Raw genomic sequence first — 21,848 nt, forward strand, 5'->3', positions numbered from 1 at the left:
GCAAGAACTCCCTCGGCAGGTAATACGGCCAGATGCTAACAGCTAGCAGCTCAAAGTCTCTTCTACAGCACTGCTCCTTTACACTAATATGCACTGGATTACACCATCTTTTGTTCACAAACATCGGTATGCCTCCACCCTTCCTCTTACCACACTTCATCGCTCGCCTGTCCGCTCCCAGCAGATGAAAATAATCTAAAGCGGCATGCGTGTCCGGCGTGAGTTTGTTCAGCTGCGTCTCTGTGAAGCACATGACGCTACACTCCCGATACCCCCGCTGCAGTCTGGTTAGCGCCGTTAGCTCTTCCATCCTATTCGGGAGAGATCTTACATTCCCCATAATAAGAGACGGTATGGATGGTTTATACCGTTGTCACTTGTCCCGGCACTAAACGCCAGCTCTCTTTCCGCTGGGAGTACGCCGGTGTTGCGCAGTGCTAACAGCTGGCCCCGAGTGTAAACAATGGAGCTGTGGCTGAATGGGTCACCCAATGTCATTTTTAAAAGTCCACAAAGAGTAAAAAGCAAATCAGTAGTCTCACCAGTTGTACATCCGCAAGAATGCACGATTGACCAAGACTAGTGACGGAAAAAAGATGAGAAACACACAGGAAAACACTTAAACAGAGAAGAACGGTCGGAGATGCTTAGAGAGGCTGCCACTTGTGCTGTGCTATCTTGGACTGAGTGCCTTGAGTTAAGGATTTCTGTTTCTTCTTGTGGAAGTTTTTGGATTTTGCTTTGTTTCTCATTTTTGAACCCAGACTCCTGTGTGGATTTGTGCTACCTTCTTGGACTTTTGACTTTTGTTAGATTTGTGCCTGCCTACTTGTTTTTTCGTTATCTTGGTTAATAAATTCAATAAAAATAGCACTAGCCCTTCCTCCTGTCTGCATTAGTATTTTTTCACCCAAGCCGTAACTTAGCTATGGCTTTCCTGATATAGGCCTGAAACATTTGCACTTTGCCTCTCACTTGTGTATGTACTTCTTTTAAAATATTGTAGTTTACCTGATTTTATGCATTCTATATACTCTATTTTTGAATATATTTTATTATTGCTGTCCGGTTTACTTTCCATCTTATGTTTTGCATTCTACTTCATGCATTCTACTTTATAAAAGACTGGCACAGATAATACCCACAGTGAGGTTAAACCCATGGGAAGGTGTCCTGGGAACGGCTGAAATAGGCTTTTTTCAGTTAATAAACCCAATAATGCATTTGTGCCCATTGGGAAATTTGGAGGCTCTGTTATGCTTATTTACTTTGAAATATTTTGACATAGTGGCAAAAATACTTTCTCAGGTCATGCCAACTAAGTTAAATTCTAAACTGTCACTGTAGTAAAGGAATAAGAAGAGTGTGGAGACTTTTGATGCTTCTATTTTCATCCTTATTTTTATCTTACTTCTATTAACATTATCAAGTGGGTTTTAGTCTCCATCTTATTTTGTATTAATTTTCTATCTTTGTTTAGATGTTCATTCTATGCACTATGCACTTTGTGCATGTGATTTCTTTGTTGTAATGCACTTTTCTTTATTGCATGAATGGTTCGAAACAAATAAATTTTATTACTATTAGTATTATCAATAAATTACAAAAAAAAGCCACATTTTGCTTTTTGCACCCTCGTGGTGTGGAATAACAAGTAAATGAACCTTGAACTCTGTGTTTAATGCTAATTAGCATATGTTAGCAAATATTACACCTGCTGTATGACAGAATGTTAGCATTTTTCTGCCATTGCGTTGCCATTGCCTTTTAGCTTTGAGCTAAATGCTACTGCTAGAATCTAAGTCAAAGCACTGCAATGCTAAAGTAGAGACATCTTCCAGTCTGATGGTTGTTCCAATTTAAAATAGCTGTCCATCTTTCCCTTTCAATCAAATGATCTTCTCTTTCTATTGTGTTCTCAAAGATGTTGGTAGGCTACTGCATCTTGACCCAGGAATTGGCCCTGTTTTTGGGCCATGCACTTGTTCAGTGGATGTTTTGTAGCCCTAGTGTATATGTCTGTGCATTACTTTTTTTATGAGACACAAAACCCTTTCAAAAATGTACAGCAAATTTAGTTGCCATTATATAGTTTTGTTTTTTTTTAAACTGCAGATGGTGCGGTTCGTCTGGTTGGAGCAGACAGTCACTGGCACGGTCGTGTGGAGATTTACTACCAGGGAGAATGGGGCAGTGTGTGTGATGACAACTGGACCAAGCTCAACGCCCAGGTAGTGTGTAGACAGCTGGGCTTCAGGTCAGTGCTTCACTACATCTGAGTCACTACGGAACACCTCTGTGTCTTAGAAGCTTGTATACTGCCCTCTGATTTCATATCAATCTAAAGTAGGGGTGAACAGCCATGTGCCATCATGTCTGCAGATAGTCATTCTTATGAACAGTTTCTATTCGATTATGAAGCAAAAGGAAAATGAATCATTTTTAAAACCCACAAAGACTGAACAACAAACTCACAATTTTGCTATTCGTAGAGTCTTATAAATATCCATCAATCCATTTTCATGCCTTGTATCTGGGTTCCAGTTGTGATGGAAGGCTTGCCAAAATAGTCCTGATGCCTTTCTCCCAAGCCACATCCTCCAGCTTACTCTGGGGATCCCAAGGCATTTCCTGCGATATATCATAAATACAGCATGTTCATTTGCACAGGGATCTCCTCAAAGTTGCACGTGCCAGCAATACCTCCTCGGAGATGGGTCTATGAGGTATCCTGATCAAAATCCTAAACTGCCACAACTGGTTCCTTTCAATTCAAAAGGAGCTGTACTTCTCCTTCCTGTGCCCTTCCTATGACTTACTCCTTCTGAAGTTCATTGGGATGTCTGAGCATCCATTCATCCACTTGATTTCATGATGTCACGACCATGATTGCTGATGGAGGTTGAAACGTAGATCAAGTTGTGAAATGAGAGCTTTGCTAGATACATTCAATACATTTCTTGACATTTCGCCTTTCATCCAAGAGACTGACTGGTGGGAAGTCCCAGCCTCAACAACAACCTACCACGGTCGATCAATGCTAAATTTGATAACTACAACAAAAAGAACAACCAAAACACCCGACATTCCATCATCAACAGTACATCAACATTTAAGTCTGACTTATAGCATCCCTTTCAAAATTTCATCACTAAAATTTGTAGTGTGGAATATCCATGGAATTGGACAAAACACACAGGGATCAGGAAGGCAGGTAAGCAGCAGTGAGACAGGGCTAACTCAGAGACTGGAGACTCGGTGTTACCATGTTGCATAACAGACAATTTGATGCATACTGGATTGAAAGCTGGTGCTTAAATACTTATGTAGCAGGGGAGTCTTGATTGCAGATGCCAACAACGCCAACAACACTGGATGAACTCTCCACTGCCCTCAATCTTGTGTCCAATAACAAAGCAACAGGACCCGATGGCTTCCCTGCAGAGTTCTATGAACACCTCTGGTCCATTCTAGCCCTACTCTTCAATAGACTGATATCTGAAATAAAACAAAATTCAAAATAAAGTGTTCAACATGAACACAGGTACAATTCCTCCTCCTTAAACATAATAAAGACCCAATCTAACCATTGCCATCCATTTTCTCTCCTTAGTGTGCATCTAAAAATCATCACCAAGGCACTAACTTACAGAGCAGAAAAAAGTAATTTCATCCATAATTCACCCAGGGGGGATGGTCTGCTCTAGTAGGTAATCCCCTGCAGTTTTTTCCACACTGACAAAGGGTTGGTAGCACATCATTGCTAATTTAATCTCCCTAGTAGGTGTGTTTCTGGCTTGGTTATACAGGGCTCTGTCCCCACTTCCATAGGCCTCCTCCTTAGCCTGGCGAAGTGCCCTGAGATTAGCCGAGAAACATAGTTTATATGGGCAGAAGCTTTTAGTTGGCACACACAAGTCCTCACACAAACTAAAATGTCACAGTGTCAGTGATTTCACCCAGATCTGTTGCTCCAGCCCCCAAAACACTCTCATCAGTACAATCAAAGCAGACCTGTAGTTCCAGCTTTGCATCAATGGACCATCTTTTCGATTGTCTTAAAGGATAACTTTCATTTTTTACAACCTGGACTTTATTTGTAGCATTAAATATGACCATTTAGACACCCAGACAACTTTGGTGGCATTCGGAGTCATTTTGAAGAAATTAGCCCCAGAAGAGCGACGCGTATATCCGTATAATGCGAGTAATTGGGGCACCCGTGCGTAGCCTCTATAAACGCATAATCTGCGGCGAAACTCGTTCATATTCCAATATTTTGTTATGATATGCTGGTGCTATTCCCCTCTGAGCCCGTGGTGGCATGTTATCAACATCCTGCGTCTCTAGACAACTACTTCTGACGTGGATGACGTCATTTTCGAGCGCCGCGCTCTGCGAGCAACCAGCCACAACACGGCTAACTCTGCGGCGGTCGGCTAGTTTAGCTGTAGTTCGCGACTGTTATTTTTCACAAAATGGATGAATATTTTTCCGACTCTGAGGTGGTGGACGATGACTTTGTTTACGATGGACGTCCTTACCGTTTGAGCCAGAGTACACGGACGAGGAGCTCGTTGAAAGGAGGACGCGGAGGCAGAGAGAGGAACAGCTGGCCAAACAACAACAAACGGCTGCGCGTCCACGAGTAGACGGTAACTGGTGGTGTTCTTGTGGACAATTTTCATCGATGACAACAGAGGAGGATGTGTCAATAAACGTCTGTATCACAACACTGGAGGATTTCCGCACAATGATGAACCGGGCAGTGGTGGAGACGTTTTTTCGTGTCCCTAAAGTGAACTGGAAGACTGAGCCAAAGCCTGCAGGACCAAATGGGCAACTTTCGATTGAGTAAGTAGCTTACACACATGTATAGATTGTTTATTTGCCTTGGTTTTGTTTGATAGAAAGTTTATCATTGCGCGGAAATCCTCCAGTGTTGTGACACAGACATTTACACATCCAGATGCGTATCTGTGGGCCGCAAGTAATACTCTGAGCAACAGAGGCATTCCTCCTCTGTTGTCATCGATGAACATTGTCCACAAGAACACCACCAGTTACCGTCTACTCGTGGACGCGCAGCCGTTTTTGTTGTTTGGCCAGCTGTTCCTCTCTCTGCATCCGCGTTTTCCTTTCAACAAGCTCCTCGTCCGTGTACTCTGGCTCACACGGTAAGGACGTCCATCGTAAACAAAGTCATCGTCCACCACCTCAGAGTCGGAAAAATATTCATCCATTTTGTGAAAAATAACAGTCGCAAACTACAGCTAAACTAGCCGAGAGTTAGCCGTGTTGTGGCTGGTCGCTCGCAGCGCACGGTGCTCGAAAATGACGTCATCCACATCAGAAGTAGTTGTCTAGAGACACTAGATGTTGATAACATGCCACCACGGGCTCAGAGGGGAATAGCGCCAGCGTGTCATAACAAAATATTGGAATATGAACGAGTTTCGCCGCAGATTATGCGTTTATAGAGGCTACGCACGGGTGCCCTAATTACTCGCATTATACGGATATACGCGCTGCTCTTCTGGGGCTAATTTCTTCAAAACGACTCTGAATGCCACCAAAGTTGTCTGGGTGTCTAAATGGTCGTATTTAATGCTACAAATAAAGTCCAGGTTGTAAAAAACGAAAGTTATACTTTAACTATAGGCAGGATAGGACAGGAGCACTATACGAATTTCCCACTGTCTCACCTTAATGAGCACTTCCCCCTTCTGTTTCCTGCATATCCCACACAGAGCTGTTGCTCCTCCAACAGAAAGGACATTCAGAAAAACTTTGTGGCTCAATGAGAAGTGGAGAAACAGTCTGACCTGTAGATTAACCAGTGTTTGACAGATCCTCCTGACTGTATCAGTGAGTGACAGCTCAAAGTGCAACAAATAAACAAAAATAGTAGTTTTAGTAGTAGAGAGTGCAATACCGAGGCAGCCATCCGCAGCGCCATCCGACTGTTAAATTATACACTTTACTTGTGTCATTCTTGTGAATAAATAACAATGTAAGGTTTTTGTGTTTTTTCCACCAATTTCATAATACTGAGAACCACAATATGCACAAGGGTATAAATCCATAGAAAAACTTATTTGCATCCATCAGATTTTGGAGAAAATCATTACAAATTGAATCGAATGGAATCTGCAATTTAAAGCAAATTATTCTATTTCTGTTGTTACAGATAAATCATTATGTAACCCCAACACAGATTTAGCATAACATTTAACATGAGTATTTGCACAAAAGTGTTTCCCACAATAACCACAGTTTTGGTGATGTTGTTCTTCATACCATTAAAACAACTGCCCATAGAGAGATAAATGTTCTGTGGTCATGACTTGTTTGCAGCGGCCGAGCAGAGGTGGCTCATGACAGGATGTATGAGGAAGGCCGCGGGCTGATTCTGCTGGATGAGGTGCAGTGTCGGGGAACGGAAGCCACTCTACTAGCCTGCACCCACGCGGAGTGGGGCCAACATGACTGCTCTCACAGTGAGGATGTAGGTGTCCGCTGTGAGAGGGAAGGTGATACTAATGAGATACCAGGCCTTTTGCCCCCTATTGGTAAGTACACACAAGGGTGGCTATGGAGAAAAGAAGGCAGATAATTCCTTTTCCTGTTTGTAAGATTTGTATTTGTTATCTTTGTAAAGGCAAGCATACCTCAGGATATGTCAAAACTTGCCAGCATCTGAAAACCTTAGGGCAGAAATAAGTATCATCAACAACACAATAATCACACGTTTTTTCCTGTTATTTTCGTCTGCAGGCCCTCTGGTGCGTTTGGTTGCTGGAGAGAGCAGGAAAGAGGGTAGAGTGGAGGTCTTCATTAATGGCCAGTGGGGAAGTGTATGTGATGATGGCTGGAATGATATCAATGCAGCTGTTGTTTGCAGACAGCTGGGATTCATGTCAGTATTATTACACTTTCTCTGATATTTTTGCCTAACACAGCTAGACAAAAACTGTCCAAAATGGAAAGGGTTCATCCTTTTGGGAGCATGAATGTACACAGAAAATTTCCAGGAAATATGTCCATTCCAGCTTGACATTTTGACAAGCTGACTGACTGGAATGTCTCAACAACTACTGTATTAATTGCTATGAAATTTTGTACAGACATTTATGTGTGTGTATGTGTGTATTTATCTATCTATCTATCTATCTATCTATCTATCTTTTGGCAATACATAGAACGAATACATAGAATGAAAAGGAACAAATAGTAATGATGCTCTGTGCGCTGTCCTCCCAGTGGTGTGGCTAAAGCTCGATCCATGGCGTACTTTGGCGAGGGTCAAGGTCCCATCCATCTGGACAATGTTCAGTGCTTGGGCACTGAGATGTCCTTAGGTCAGTGCCCTTTGGATCAAGATAGCCATGACTGTCGTCACAGTGAGGATGCAGGTGTCATTTGTGATTACACCCTGGATCCTGTGGGAGATCGTGCCATGGCAATGCAGTCCTGTGGCCTGAAACTCAATAACCAGCTTCGTCGACGCAGGATCATAGGAGGAGATAAGTCACTGAGGTTAGCATCTAGACACAACAGTCTTGCTGCAAGGTAATGTCTGTAGATTCACACACTCAAATGTTAGAGCTGAGTTTGATTCTCTGTCTCTTTCAGCCCATGTGTAGCCATGGAACACCAACATAGGCCTTATGACAGTACTTACACCGCCTAATTTTTGCTATGTAGTATGTCCATTTTAGCCCTGAGCACTGAGTCACTTCAGTGTGAGTGTGTGTGTGTGTGTGTACCTTATTGGGGCAAAGTGCAAGTTCCCAAAACCTAAATCTAGAGGTTAAGAGGTTAAGGCTAGGATAAGTTTAGGTTTAGGTTAAGGTTAGGGTTAGGCAACTAGTGGTTATGGATAGGGTTAGTTTAAGTCTCCAAATGAATGTAATATCCCCAAAAGTGATGAAAACATGATTTTGTGTGTGTGTGTGTGTGTGTGTTCAGTTGTCCAGACAAGTCAATGGAATTGTGGAGCAGCAGCCCTGTGAAGGCCTAACTCTAGTATTTGTGATTTCAGGGGTGAGTGGCCTTGGCAGGTGTCTCTGTGGCTCAGGTCTCAGTCTAAAGGCAATCATCCTCTGTGTGGCGCATCACTCATCAACCCTTGCTGGGTTGTGACAGCTGCCCACTGCTTCAAGAGGTACGAAACAGTTCCCTCTAATGATCACCTATTATCATTAGAAACATTACAAAGCTAAAAAATATGATACGTCGCTCACATTGATGCCACATAGTCCCTTTTCCAGCCATAATTATCTATGTACTATGTAGTAGCAGCGGCTGCTAGCCAAGTTGGATGGTCTTTTATGATTTCACATGCTGGCTCAAATACATGTCAAAACTATGTTCATTTGCATGAACTCCAACGATTTAACTGTACAGGTTACTACTTTTAAGTTTCCTTACTTTTATCCCTTCATATGAACATTTTTAACCATATTTTTTTTAACCATATTATGACCATGGTATGCAAATTATTTATATTTTAATGTCTAAATGACTTTTAACCAGGGCTACACATACAACTTAAAGTCACTTTAAGTCCCTATAAGAGTCACTTCAATGTATAAGTGTTTTTTTTTTTCCTGTTACATTAGATGGCTTCACCATGGGTGTGTAATATTGTGTACTTTGTATTTGTCAAAACTAAATCCTCCTGAGCTGTAGTAACACTACTGTGATGGGATTAGACCATCATTTCCCATTTTTCTATGCTCCTCCAGATTTGGAAGAGACCCGTTCCGCTATGTGTTGCGCCTGGGTGACCACCATACTGAGGAGGAGGATGACTTTGAACGCACCTTGTCCCCTGAACGCATCGTTATCCACAGAAAGTACCACAATCAGGGCTGGGAGTATGACATCGCCCTTCTTCGGCTCAAAGGCACAGAGGGCAACTGTGTGGCATTCAACCCTCACACTGGTGCAGTGTGTCTGCCAGAGCCACATAAAAAGTGGGAGAAGAGGCCTACTACCTGTGTAATCACTGGCTGGGGCATCACAGGTAATTTCACTCTTCGAACCGTCGCGTGTTGAACACTGTCCTCAAAGGGATAAAATAATTGTAGCATTTGATTTTTTGTCTATTTGTCTTCCATAATACTTTCATCACAAAGTGACAAAAAATATTTTTAATTTTTAATCAAACATGAAGGTTTGTTGATCACTACCAGGAAACAATTGCCCAGTCCAGCATCAGATGAACAGATAGCAAATTTCTGTACATTCAGAACAGAGAACCACAGACAGGAAAATGAAGAATTTTCAGTATTTAACCAACCACCATATTTCCCTAACTGTAAATTCAGTGTTTTACTAGCCTAAACCTAACAACATTCAGAACATAAAACCAAACCTGGTGGCTCAGGGAAGAAGCCAAGTTAGTTACATGCCTTGGTGGGACAGGAATGCATGTAGATGGTGAAGGAGAAAAGAACAGAGAGACTCTGTGTGCGATTGGAAGTTGCCTGTGACTGGCTTTAGCATACACAGGAGTCATCATTAACCTGTACAAATTGAAATCATTCTGAAAAGTAGGATTTTAGCTTAATGCAGTTTTAATGCAGTTCCCTTAATGCCAATGAATTGCTCCTGTCTCTGTAATAGGATACCATGGTCAATGGTATCAAATGCAGCACTAACAACTAGCAAGACTAGTACAGAGTCAAGTCCTTTGTCTGATGCAATTAGGTTGATGCACCCTAAATCCTGACTGGAAATCCTCAAATAAACTATTATGCAGAAGGTTGCACAGCTGACTAGCAACTGCTTTCTCAAGGATTTTAGAGAGAAAGTGGAGGTTAGATATAGGTATATAGTTGGCTAAAAGCAGGACAAGCTGGTAAAACGTCTTTAAGCAGCTTGTTCAGGAGGGGGTCTAAAATACAGGTTGTTGATTTTGATGAGGAAATTGTTGAGATTAGTTGGTGAAGGAAGCTGGGGAACAATAGTCTGTATGGTCGGGGGAAGAAGCGGAAAGAAGGGGAAGAAGGGGGGAAGAAGGGGGAAGGAGAAAAAGAAAGAAAAAGAGAGAAAAAAGGAGGAAACAAAGTGAATGACAGTGATTATCGACTCTGTTGCCCGCCGGAAGTTATAGGATTCAAGATTCAAGAGTCTTTATTGTCATTGAGCATGTCAATGAAATTTTCATTGCAACCCCCATGTTAGGAACAGATAGTAAGAAAGATAAGAAGATTAGAAAGAATAAAATTAAGATAACTACAATAAAATAAAATAAAATAAACCAACATGCAATAAAAATATTCGTAAAGCAATTAAAAATATAACAGAATGAAAATATACTAAGGCAATAGTTAATTTAAACACAAGATACTTGTGCTCAAAAAGAGGATTCATTCTCAGTGAAGAACCTTGGAGCTCTAATCTGCCTCTATATATGCCAAAGAGCAGTGATTCCTAACACATCTCTGGGGGTCATCAGGTGGAAACCTCCCTTCAACAGTGTTTCGCCTACTTAGTTCCACTACACCTCCAGGAGGTTAGGCAGTGAACTCCGGCGTCCCAGAGTCACCCCCCCTAGTGCCAGTTCACACTGCTCCTACACAATCCAAACAGCACCGCCACATTCAACTGACCCAGAGATGCTCCAGGTAGTGGCCAGTACCGATACTACCATTTAACTATTGCTAATGCTAACCGCTAAGAAGAACAGAAGAAGACAATACAGTTCCGATGCTACCATTTAGCTAATGTTACGTGCTAACCGCTACCTGCTAAGAGGAACAGAAGAAGACAATAAAGCTAGATTCACCTATACTGTTAATGTTAATTGCTAGCTACCAATACTAACTGCTAAGATACTATCATACTCTCACCGTTTTAGCTATTGTTAGCTGCTACAATGCTACCACAGGCCTAGATGCCACATGTAACTGCCGATTGCCACACTACCATCATCTGCACCTGCCTCTCACCAACTGCACCAAAAAAGCGGGGTGGGAATACAAACCCTGGTTCGGGTAGGGGGTAGAAAATAAAGAGGTAGAGTCAAAAGATGAAAGTAGGGATTGGATACAGACCCTTGTTCGGGTAGGGGGTGGAAAATTTAGAGGGTGCTGAAGGTGGAGGCCTAAACCACAGACTAGATTTAACAGCCTCTTCTAACATTTCCTTCAAGAAGCAACAAACCCTACCATTTCCTTCAAAAAGCAAACAGAGCAGGAAAACAAACCCTAACATTTCCTTCAAGAAGCAAACAAAACAGGAAAACAACCAAAAAGATCAAATAACAAGCCAACTCTGTATCTTACAACGCAAACTCACCTGAACAGGCCGCATGGTCCCAAAGAGAGACTCTAGCTGGCCACACCCCCACCTTATCTAAACTTCCTCTTCCTGGTTCTCTTCCTATTGGCAGAGCGAGAAGATGGGGCGGGGAAAGCAGAGCAGAGGAGAGGTGTCTTGTTCAGACTTTAACCTCTTCTCCCGCCGGGTTAGGCATGCATGTCCTCTGCCCCCCCTCCCCCCCTCCCTCACTGTCCCTATTTCACCCCCCAACTACTATTATTTCTCCTGATCCATATCCACTGACTAGACCTAGCAGCCTCATCTGACAAAATAAATAAAATATACTAAACAATAAACAATAAAATATGGAAGTGAAATGTGCAAACAGAATAAAATATACAAGCAGAATAAAATATACACAGTGAAATGTACCGACAGAATAAAATAAACCAGTGGACAATAAAATATGCCAATGAAAATGAAATGTGCCAATATACTAAAATGTATATAATTTAGTGAAGTATATGTGTGGACCTAAAAGTTAAGTACACAAAAGGTGCAGGTGGAGGTTGAGGTGTAGGTGTAAAGTGCAGTGTGCAGTGGTTCACAGTTCTCACAGTCTCTCACTGCAGTGAGGGGCTGCTGGGAGTGATAGCTCTAACAGCTCTGGGGAAGAAGCTGTCCCTCAGTCTGTTAGCGGTGGTGCGGATGTTCCTGTACAGCTTTCCTGATGGTAGCGGTACAAAGCGGTCTGTAGCCCGGATGGCTGGGGTCCGTGGCGATGGATCTCGCCCTCTTCCTGACCCGGCCTTCATATATAGAGTCTAGGTCAGGAAGGGGGCAGCCCACGATGCCCTGTGCAGTTTTAACCACCCATGCCAGTTGTTTCTTCTCCTGTGCCGTGCAGCTGCCATACCACACTGTCACACTAAGGCAGAGGATGCTTTCAATTGTGGCCCTGTAGAAATTGACGAGCAACCGAGAGGAGAGTCCAGCTCGTTTCAGTTTCCTGAGGAAGAAGAGCCTTTGTTGTGCCTTCTTCACCAGGCAGGAGGTGTTCATGGACCAGGAGAGGTCAGATGTGATGTGGAGGCCCAGGAACCTGATGTTGTCCACACGCTCCACCACTTCTCCGTCCATGAGGAGGGGGCGTGATCCGTCTTCCTGGACCACCTGAAATCCACAATGACCTCCTTGGTCTTCCCTGTGTTCAGCACCAGGTTGTTGGCTGAACCCCACTGGGTGAGCTGGCGTATCTCCTCTCTGTAGTGGGTCTCGTTGTTATCTGAGATGAGACCCACTACTGTAGTGTCGTCTGCAAACTTCACGACTGTGTTGGTGGGGTGTATGGCAGCACAGTCGTGAGTAAACATGGTGAAGAGGGACGGGCTGAGCACACAACCCTGTGGCGTGCCCGTGCTGAGGACCAGAGGGGATGATGTGATGTTCCCTATTCTCACCACCTGAGGCCTGTTGGTGAGAAAGTCTCTGATCCAGTGGCACAGAGACGCAGGCAGACCCACTGCGTGTAGCTTCAGCGCCAGCTTGTCTGGGATGACGGTGTTAAAAGCTGAGCTAAAGTCCACAAATAGCATCCTGACGTAGGTGTTGGGCTGCTGCAGGTGGGTCAGGGCTGTGTGCAGGGTGATGGAGACAGCATCCTCTGTGGACCGATTCCCTCTGTAGGCAAACTGAAGGCTGTCTAGGTCCGAGGGGATGAAGCCTCTGATGTACATGAGAATAATCCGCTCAAAGCACTTCATGATTACTGGGGTCAGAGCAACAGGCCGGTAGTCATTCAGGCAGGTGATGGATGTCTTCTTCGGTACCGGAATGATGGTGGAGGACTTGAGGCACTCAGGAACCATAGACAGCTGCAGGGACAGGTTGAAAATGTCCAGGAACACTCCTGCTAGCTGGTCAGCGCATGTCCTCAAAGTCTTGCCTGACAGCTTATCCGGTCCTGCAGCTCTGCGGGTGTTGATCCTCCTCAGGGTGGATGTCACCTGGTGCTGCTGCACGATGAGGGGCTGGTGCTGCTCCTCCAGCCGGGGTAGGTGTGTGACTTCTCTGCTGCCTGATGTGTGGAAGCGGGCAAAGAAGCTGTTTAAGGTGTCAGGCAGGGTGGGGTCGTGGCTGGCGAGCTGAGTGTTAGGCTTGTAGTCCGTTATGGTTCTGATGCCTCTCCACATGTTCTGGGGGTTGTTGTTATTGAAGTGATCTTCAATTATGTTTTTGTACTGGAGCTTGGCCTGCTTAATTCCCTTCTTCAGCTCTGCTCGAGCCCTGCTATAAGACAGCCTGTCTCCAGATCTGTAGGCAGTATCCCGGGCTTTCAGCAGGGACCGCACTGTGCTGTCCAGCCATGGTTTCTGGTTGGGAAACACTGTGATGGTCTTGACTGGGAGGACAGCATCAGTGCAGAACTGAACATAGGACAATTCAGATGATGTGTACTCCTCAAGGTCTGCCTCTTCTCTGAACACAGTCCAGTCTGTCAGCTCGAAGCAGTCCTGAAGTGCAGAGGAGGCCTCCTCAGTCCATATCTGTACTGTCCAGGTGGTCGGCTTTGTTCTGCAGGCCAGAGGCTTGTAGGCAGGAATGAGTTTAACTGAGATGTGGTCTGACATGCCCAGGTGTGGAGCTGCTACAGCCTTGTAAGCAGCAGGGATGTTGCAGTAAACTGGATCCAAAATGTTACCGTCTCTGGTAGGAAACATTATGTACTTGTGAAATTTGGGAAACACCGCCTTCAGTTCAACGTGATTAAAGTCCCCCGCTAACTTAGCATTAGCCCGCGGTGGGATGTAAGCAGCCACAATAACAATGGATGAGAGTTCTCTAGCTCCTCGGTGGCAAGGCACCAGGGGTGGATGAGATCCGCCCTGAGTACCTCAAGTCTCTGGATGTTGTGGGGCTGTCTTGGCTAACACGCCTCTGCAACATCGCGTGGCAGTTGGGGACAGTGCCCCTGGACTGGCAGACCGGGGTGGTGGTCCCTCTATTTAAGAAGGGGGACCGGAGGGTGTGCTCCAACTATAGGGGGATCACACTCCTCAGCCTCCCTAGTAAAGTCTATTCCAGGGTACTGGAGAGGAGAATTCGGCCGATAGTCGAACCTCTAATTCAGGAGGAACAATGCTGTTTTCGTCCTGGTCGTGGAACACTGAACCAGCTCTATACCCTCCGCAGGGTGCTCGAGGGTTCATGGGAGTTTGCCCAACCAGTCCACATGTGTTTTGTGGATTTGGAGAAGGCATTCGACCGTGTCCCCTGTGGCATTCTGTGGGGGGTGCTTCGGGAGTATGGAGTCCGGGGCCCTCTACTACGGGCAGTCCGGTCTCTGTATGACCGGAGCAGGAGCTTGGTTCGCATTGCCGGCAGTAAGTCAGACCTGTTCCCAGTGCATATTGGACTCCGGCAGGGCTGCCCTTTGTCACCAGTTCTGTTCATTATTTTATGGACAGAATTTCTAGGCGCAGCCAAGGGCCGGAGGGAGTCTGGTTTGGGGACCACAGGATTTCATCTCTGCTTTTTGCGGATGATGTTGTCCTGTTGGCCTCTTCGAACCAGGACCTCCAGCATGTGTTGGGGCGGTTTGCAGCCGAGTGCGAAGCGGCTGGGATGAGAATCAGCACCTCCAAGTCCGAGGCCATGGTTCTCGACCGGAAAAGGGTGGCTTGCCCTCTCTTGGGGGAGAGATCCTGCCTCAAGTGGAGGAGTTTAAGTATCTTGGGGTCTTGTTCACGAGTGAGGGAAGGATGGAACGTAAGATTGCCAGGCGGATCGGTGTGGCAGCTGCAGTAATGCGGTCGTTGTACCGGTCCGTCGTGGTGAAGAAGGAGCTGAGCCAAAAGGCAAAGCTCTCTATTTACCGGTCAATCTACGTTCCTACCCTCACCTATGGTCATGAACTTTGGGTCATGACCGAAAGAACAAGATCTCGGATACAAGCGGCTGAAATGAGTTTCCTCCGCAGGGTGGCGGGGCGCTCCCTTAGAGATAGGGTGAGGAGCTCTGTCACTCGGGAGGAGCTCAGAGTAGAGCCGCTGCTCCTCCACGTCGAGAGGAGCCAGCTGAGGTGGCTCGGGCATCTTTACCGGATGCCTGCTGGACGCCTTCCTGGGAGGGTGTTCCGGGCATGTCCCACCGGGAAGAGGCCCCGGGGAAGACCCAGGACACGCTGGAGGGACTATGTCACTCGGCTGGCCTGGGAACGCCTCGGGGTCCTCCCGGAAGAGCTGGAGGACGTGTCTGGGGAGAGGGAAGTCTGGGCATCCCTGCTTAGACTGCTGCCCCCGCGACCCGGCCCCGGATAAGCAGAAGACAATGGATGGATGGATGGATGGATGGATGGAGAGTTCTCTAACCAACTTGAACGGTCGGCATTTCACCACCAGGTATTCCAAATCAGGAGAGCACGTGTTGACGTGTTGATGGTGCGTGTGGCTGTACACCAGGCATTGTGTACATACAGCGCCAAGCCTCCGCCTCTGCTCTTACCTGAAGCTGCAGTCCTGTCCTCCCGGAACAGAGAGTGCCCCGCTATCTCCCCCGCTGCGTCCGGGATGTTGTCGTCCAGCCAGGTCTCTGTGACAACAGTAACACAGCTGTCCATCCGGCGAGAGACTATCCTTAGACAGACCTCGCCGATTTTGTTGGTGAGAGACCTGGCGTTGGTGAGGAAGAGACTGGGGAGAGCCTGTCTGTGAGGGTTAGCTTGTAGCCTAGCACGCACGCTGGCTCTCTTGCCACGCTTTTGTTTACGGTGCCTCCTCCGTCTCCTTGGCAGCAGTGAGGGGATGGTGGTGGGCTCTGGGGTCCGTAGCAGCTCCAGTGGAATAAAGTCCAGTTTAGGGCGTGTGTAAAGTCCAAACTGTACTCCAAAGTTCCACAGTTCAGACCTGCTGTACTGTGTCAGAGCTTCCAGAGGAGAAGTAAAAGTGGAAACGAGTAAAAACAAACAAACAAAAACGTAAACACGGGAGCTACGAGCCACTGCGTCTGCACGTGCCGCCATCTTGGAATTGACCAGTTGATAGGAGTGAGTTTTTATGCTAATAGTTTGAGAAATACGTCCAAACATGAATTTTTGCTGGCGTACAGTAGGGGGACTCTGGTTCCAAAGGTCGCCGGTTCAATCCCAACATGGATCATATCTCCACTAACCCGAACTCTTACAAAGTGTTATGAATCGTTCGAAAATCACTTAAAAAGGAAAAGACAAATAGGAACGTCCGTTATATGGAATAGCAACATTTTAGAACCACACATACACACGAGTAACTTTGTGTGTTTTCTTTAGCAATAGATGCAATTTAAGGACACAATCTAATTAACAACTAATGGAATAAAGCACTGCAACAATGCATCTGCCTTGTCTAGCTGACTGTACAATGTGCAACTGTTTGCAATACTTTTTGGTTCCTTTCTTGTTATTTCTCCTTTTCCTTTTCATGTTATTTCTTGCTTGAGTTTGCAAAAAAGTTTAACTTTACCTGACTGCTATTTTTACAGATATGTTTAGTAGAAATTTTTCATTAGTACTGCTGTAGAAATATATTTCAAATTTATTAGAAAATATACACCTTAATTATCTCTCATGCACACAATTGTAACCATAACACACACACACACACACACACACACAAAGAAATGAATGTAAGAAATATATAAAACAAATATAATAAATAAACTGAATACAAAATATAATAATTAAAGCTAGAAAACACTGCTCTACAATATATATATATATATATATATATATATATATATATACTAAAACACAATATCGACACACTTTGCCAGGAACACACAATATTTGTCAGTATATACAGTATGTTATTTCTGTAATGCTGACTTTCCTGAAATACCAGACCTGTTACATGGGATGATAATTAAATTATTACAGCAATGGGCTGAAAGAAGAAGCAGGCTGTGGGGCGTGGCTGTACAGGTGGAATAGACACAGGAGCAGCAGGAATAGAGGCAGCAGGCAGGTTGACTCCTTGCAGCAGAATACTACATTTCTGCCTCGTCAGTCGCTTGCTGTGCCACCGTCTGATTCACATCAAACTACTGCAGAGTAGTGTTGTGCATGACCATACCATTACACAGGACCAGCTGCCTGATCTTGCTGTAGTCTCTGAGAATCTGAGTCCATCTTGTCAGAGGTTAACTGCCTGTTTTTGACAAAGATGGACTCTACAAGATGACAACAGTCTGGCCACTTGATGCTCAGACACAACATGGCATGCTCTCCACACCTGGTTTAAATTCAGGTTTCTTTTTTTACAACACCTGAAGCGTCCTGTTGTCAGCCGCGCGTGGTGCCATGCAGCGTATGCCACTCGCTGCTGGTCCTGTGGCAGATCTGCCACAGGACCAGTCTTACGTCTGCAATACAGAACAATTACAGTAAGGCTCATCTACAATAAGAGACATCACAGGGCAATAAGATTATTAGTCTGCGCAGTGCAGAACATACACTGTCCTTTACCTTAGAGAAAAACATTTCAAATTAAACATTTCAAATAAAACAAAGCAGGAACAAACAGACGTATAGTAATACATGGCAATTCCATTTGTTGAAGGTTTACATACAGGGGGAACATGCCTCCAATGCTTTCCTCCCCTCTAAGAACACCATAAAATATCTCCACATACTGTCAAAGATGGGGTATTTACCCTTTAATGTGAAGGTGAGTTTTTCCAGTGTCAGAGAATCTGATAGTCCTGTAAGCCAGATACTAATACTTGGTTTGGTAGTGGATTTCCAAGATTTGGCTATAGTGTGTTTGGCTTGTAACATGCAAAAAGTAATCATAGATTTGTTTGCTTTGCTAAATGTTATGGTTTGTCGGAAAGATGCCAAGAATACATATTTTGGGGTCTAATTTTAATTTTATACCTATAACATGCAAGATCATATCGATCACTTCACTCCAAAAGGCCTGAATTTGTGGGCAGTCCCATAAGCAATGGTATAAAGTCCCCTTTCTACCACATTTGTAGCACGAGTCAGGGATATTGGGGTTAAACTTATTCAGCTGAGTTGGTGTTACATATATTCTCATCATCCACTTGTACTGGAGTATTTTAAAATGGGTATTTATTGTTTGTCTTTGGGATTTTAAGCAAATTTTCTGCCATTTCTCAGTGAGATAACAGAATTTATATCCTCACACCATGCCAGTCTTTTAATATCTGAGGACACCTTTGAATCTTCCGTAATTATTGCATAAAAGCTTGAAGTCAATCCCCTCTTAGAATGTTGATTTGTTGCTATTTCTTCTATGGAGCTAAGACTAGGTAGAGATGGATAAAGACTTTTGTAACTTAAATATATAGCTTCTTATCTGCAGGTATTTAAAAAAGTGTTTTGGTTGGATGTCATATTTTTGTTTCAGATCTTCAAATGACATGAGAATGTTGTTGTCAAATCAATCTGCAATTTTACTAAGGCCTTTGTTTGCCCAGATTTTAAAGCCCATATCTTGCTTGCCGGGTTTAAATTCACTGTTGCCCCAGATTGGTGTATATTGAGATAACACGGGTATCACATCTTTGTGTTTGTGAACCTCATACCAAACCAGAATCATGTTTTTAACAAAGGGATTATGTGTTTTTGCCTTTAATTCTTTTAATTTAGCTGAATATAGATATGAATTAAGTGGTAGAGGGGATGACATACTTCTTTCCATATTCATCCAGGAACGTGCCGTTTCTTGTGCAAACCAGCAAGAGGCAGTAGTGAGCTGAGCAGCCCAATAATACCACTGGAGATTTGGGAGTTTCAAGCCTCCTCTATCATAGGGAAGATAAAGCAAGATAAGCAAAGTCTAGCCCATTTGTTGTTCCAAATGAAATTACAGAACATGCTTTTCATCTTTGAAAAAAATTTAATAGGAGGACCAAAAGGGATGGAATGAAAGAGGCAAAGAAATTTCAGAAGAACATTCATTTTGAGTATATTGATCCACCCTATCATGGAAATTGGTAGCGTTGACCATCTATTAATAGATTGTGAAACTGATTCTATCACCGAATTATAATTTGTCTCTACTAAATCTTCAATTTTAGGGGTGATCCTAATACCAAGGTAAGTGAAGCTATCCCTAACTATTTTGAATGGTGTTTGAACAGGGGGATTTATTCTTTCCGAATGTTTAAGGAAAAGTATAGCAGATTTTGATTGGTTAATTTTGTAGCCAGATAGCTTGCTAAAAGAGTTAATGGTATTGAACAGGTGTTGCAGTGATTGTTCTAAATGGGATAAAAAAAAAAATTACAATATCATCCGCAAATAAGCCTATTTTGTTGTCAATATCACTTACTTTGATGCCTGCAATATGTTGATTGTTCCTGATGGCAATAGCCAAGGGTTCAATCGCCAACACAAACAAAAGAGGTGAAAGGGGACACCCTTGGCGTGTGCCTCTTAAAAGATTAAAGGGCTTGGATATAATATTATTTGTTAATACAGATGCAGCCGAGTTGTTATATAAAACTTTAATCCAATTTGAAAAATACTGGCCAAAGCCAATACGTGCAAGTACGTGGTGGAGATATTGATGCTCGACTTGATCGAATGCTCTTTCTGCATCTAGCGAAAGTATTGCTGTATCAGGATGCTCTGACTTCGCATAAATAATATTAAGAACCCTGCGGACACCGTGGAAGGCTTGTCGACCCTTAACAAATCCATTTTGGTCTGGATCAGAGAGATAAGGCAAGTATTTTTCAAGTCTTTGTGCCAGTACAGAATTAATCAATGAAATCGGTCGATAAGAATCACATTTTGTTGCTGGTTTTCCAGGCTTCAGTATCAAAATTATAAGTGCCTTGCAAATGGATGGTGGAAGTTTGCTGGAGTTGAAGCTTTCTAGTAATACATCTAACAGTGGAGATAATAGTTTGTTCTTCAAGATTTTATAAATATCAATAGTTAGCCCATCTGGGCCAGGGGCCTTTCCCCCTTTCATTTTGTCAATTGCTTCAGATAATTCAGCTGATGTGATGGGGAGTCTAAATCAGCTTTCGCTTCCTCACTAAGAGAGGGAAGCCTTAACTGTTCAAAAAAATCTTGAAATAATTTGTTGGTTGCTAAACACTCCGATGAATATAACTGTGTGTAATATGATTCAAAAAGTGTATTAATTATTTGAGGGTCTGATATTTTATCACCATTAGCAGTCACAATCTCTGTGATGGTTCGTTCATTTTGTTCTGTTTTTAAGCGCCATGCAAGTAATTTCCCTGCCTTCTCTCCCTGATCATAATAGGTCTGCTTCAGTCTAATTAATCCTGCCAGGGCTTTATTGGTGGATAACCTATTGTACTTCGCTTTTAGAATTGCTAATTTCTGTTGTTTTTCTTTGCTATTATCACCAGTTAGTTCCAATTCGAGTTCCTTTATATCACTTTCCAGCACCAGCATCTCTAGATATTGTTTATTTGATTTATTTCTTGTGTAACCCATCATTTGGCCCCTAATAAAAGCTTTGAAAGCCTCCCATCTTACTGAGGCAGATGTTTCTGTTGTATTTAACTGAAAATAGTCATCAATATTTTGCCCGACGTACTCAAGGAATTTGGGATTTTGTAACCACTGTGGCCTTAGGTGCCAAAGGCTTTTCCCTCTGACTGCGGTTGTAGCTGAGTAATTAAGCAGAAGCAACGCATGATCAGAAATGAGAATACTCTTATACATACAATCACCAACATCCGGAACAAACGATTTGGACATAAGAAAGTAATCTATGCGGCTGTATGTATTATGTGTAGCAGAATGGCAGGAGTATTCTTTCTTTGTCGGGTTTTTTATTCTCCAAATATCGATTAGGTTAAGATCCTGCATAAATTGCTGAATTATTTTCCTGCTTCTTGCATGGGTTAGATCAATACCTGATGAGCGATCAAGTTTTGGATCAAGGGTACAGTTAAAATCACCCCTGATTATTATGGCACCTTGGAGAGAAGAAATTAACAAAAATAGATTATTATAAAAATTGGGATCGTCATTATTAGGGCCGTATAAGTTCATAAGAATCAAGTCTTGGTTTATTAATGAAGCTTGTATAATAATATATCTGCCCGCTGGATCCAAAACAGTCTTCTGAATGCGAAGCGGAATAGACTTATGGATAAGCACTGCAATTCCCCTAGCATAAGATGAAAAACAGCATGTGACTATCTGACCTGGCCATCTTTTCCTCAAACGTCCTGTTTCATTAGAAAGCAAATGTGTTTCTTGTAAAAAAAAAAAACTATTTTGGGAGGATATTGCTTAATCCTATTCATAATTTGCTTTACTAGTTTTCTTAGGCCTCTAACATTCCAGGAAATTATCTGAAGGTCTAAATTCCTATTAATGTGTTAATACTGTGAATATGGCATAGCCCTGATGATAACGTTTTGCCATTCCTGTGACATGCACCTTTAAGTTAACAAAAAAGAACATTAAAACACTCATAACAACACAGAACTGTTAACCCTTCCCACCCCTTGTGATCAAGTTAACACAGAAAACCCTCCCCACTTGTAGTGACTTGGTTATGTTCACCGATCCTTTA

The 21,848-nt window shown here is 43.4% G+C and overlaps 1 protein-coding gene across 1 annotated transcript in view; it reads left to right on the forward strand.

Annotated features, from left to right (window-relative positions):
- si:ch211-51a6.2 (neurotrypsin) overlaps positions 1 to 21,848 on the forward strand; it is a 77,685-nt gene that overhangs the window by 43,582 nt on the left and 12,255 nt on the right. The window contains exons 8-13 of the mRNA XM_041946884.1: positions 2,116 to 2,257; positions 6,358 to 6,572; positions 6,778 to 6,919; positions 7,264 to 7,539; positions 8,045 to 8,167; positions 8,751 to 9,031. Coding sequence (XP_041802818.1) covers positions 2,116 to 2,257; positions 6,358 to 6,572; positions 6,778 to 6,919; positions 7,264 to 7,539; positions 8,045 to 8,167; positions 8,751 to 9,031 — 1,179 coding nt within the window. The remainder of the gene's footprint in view (positions 1 to 2,115; positions 2,258 to 6,357; positions 6,573 to 6,777; positions 6,920 to 7,263; positions 7,540 to 8,044; positions 8,168 to 8,750; positions 9,032 to 21,848) is intronic.

This window comes from Chelmon rostratus, chromosome 11, assembly GCF_017976325.1.
Source record: "Chelmon rostratus isolate fCheRos1 chromosome 11, fCheRos1.pri, whole genome shotgun sequence".
Lineage (NCBI taxonomy): Eukaryota > Metazoa > Chordata > Actinopteri > Chaetodontiformes > Chaetodontidae > Chelmon > Chelmon rostratus.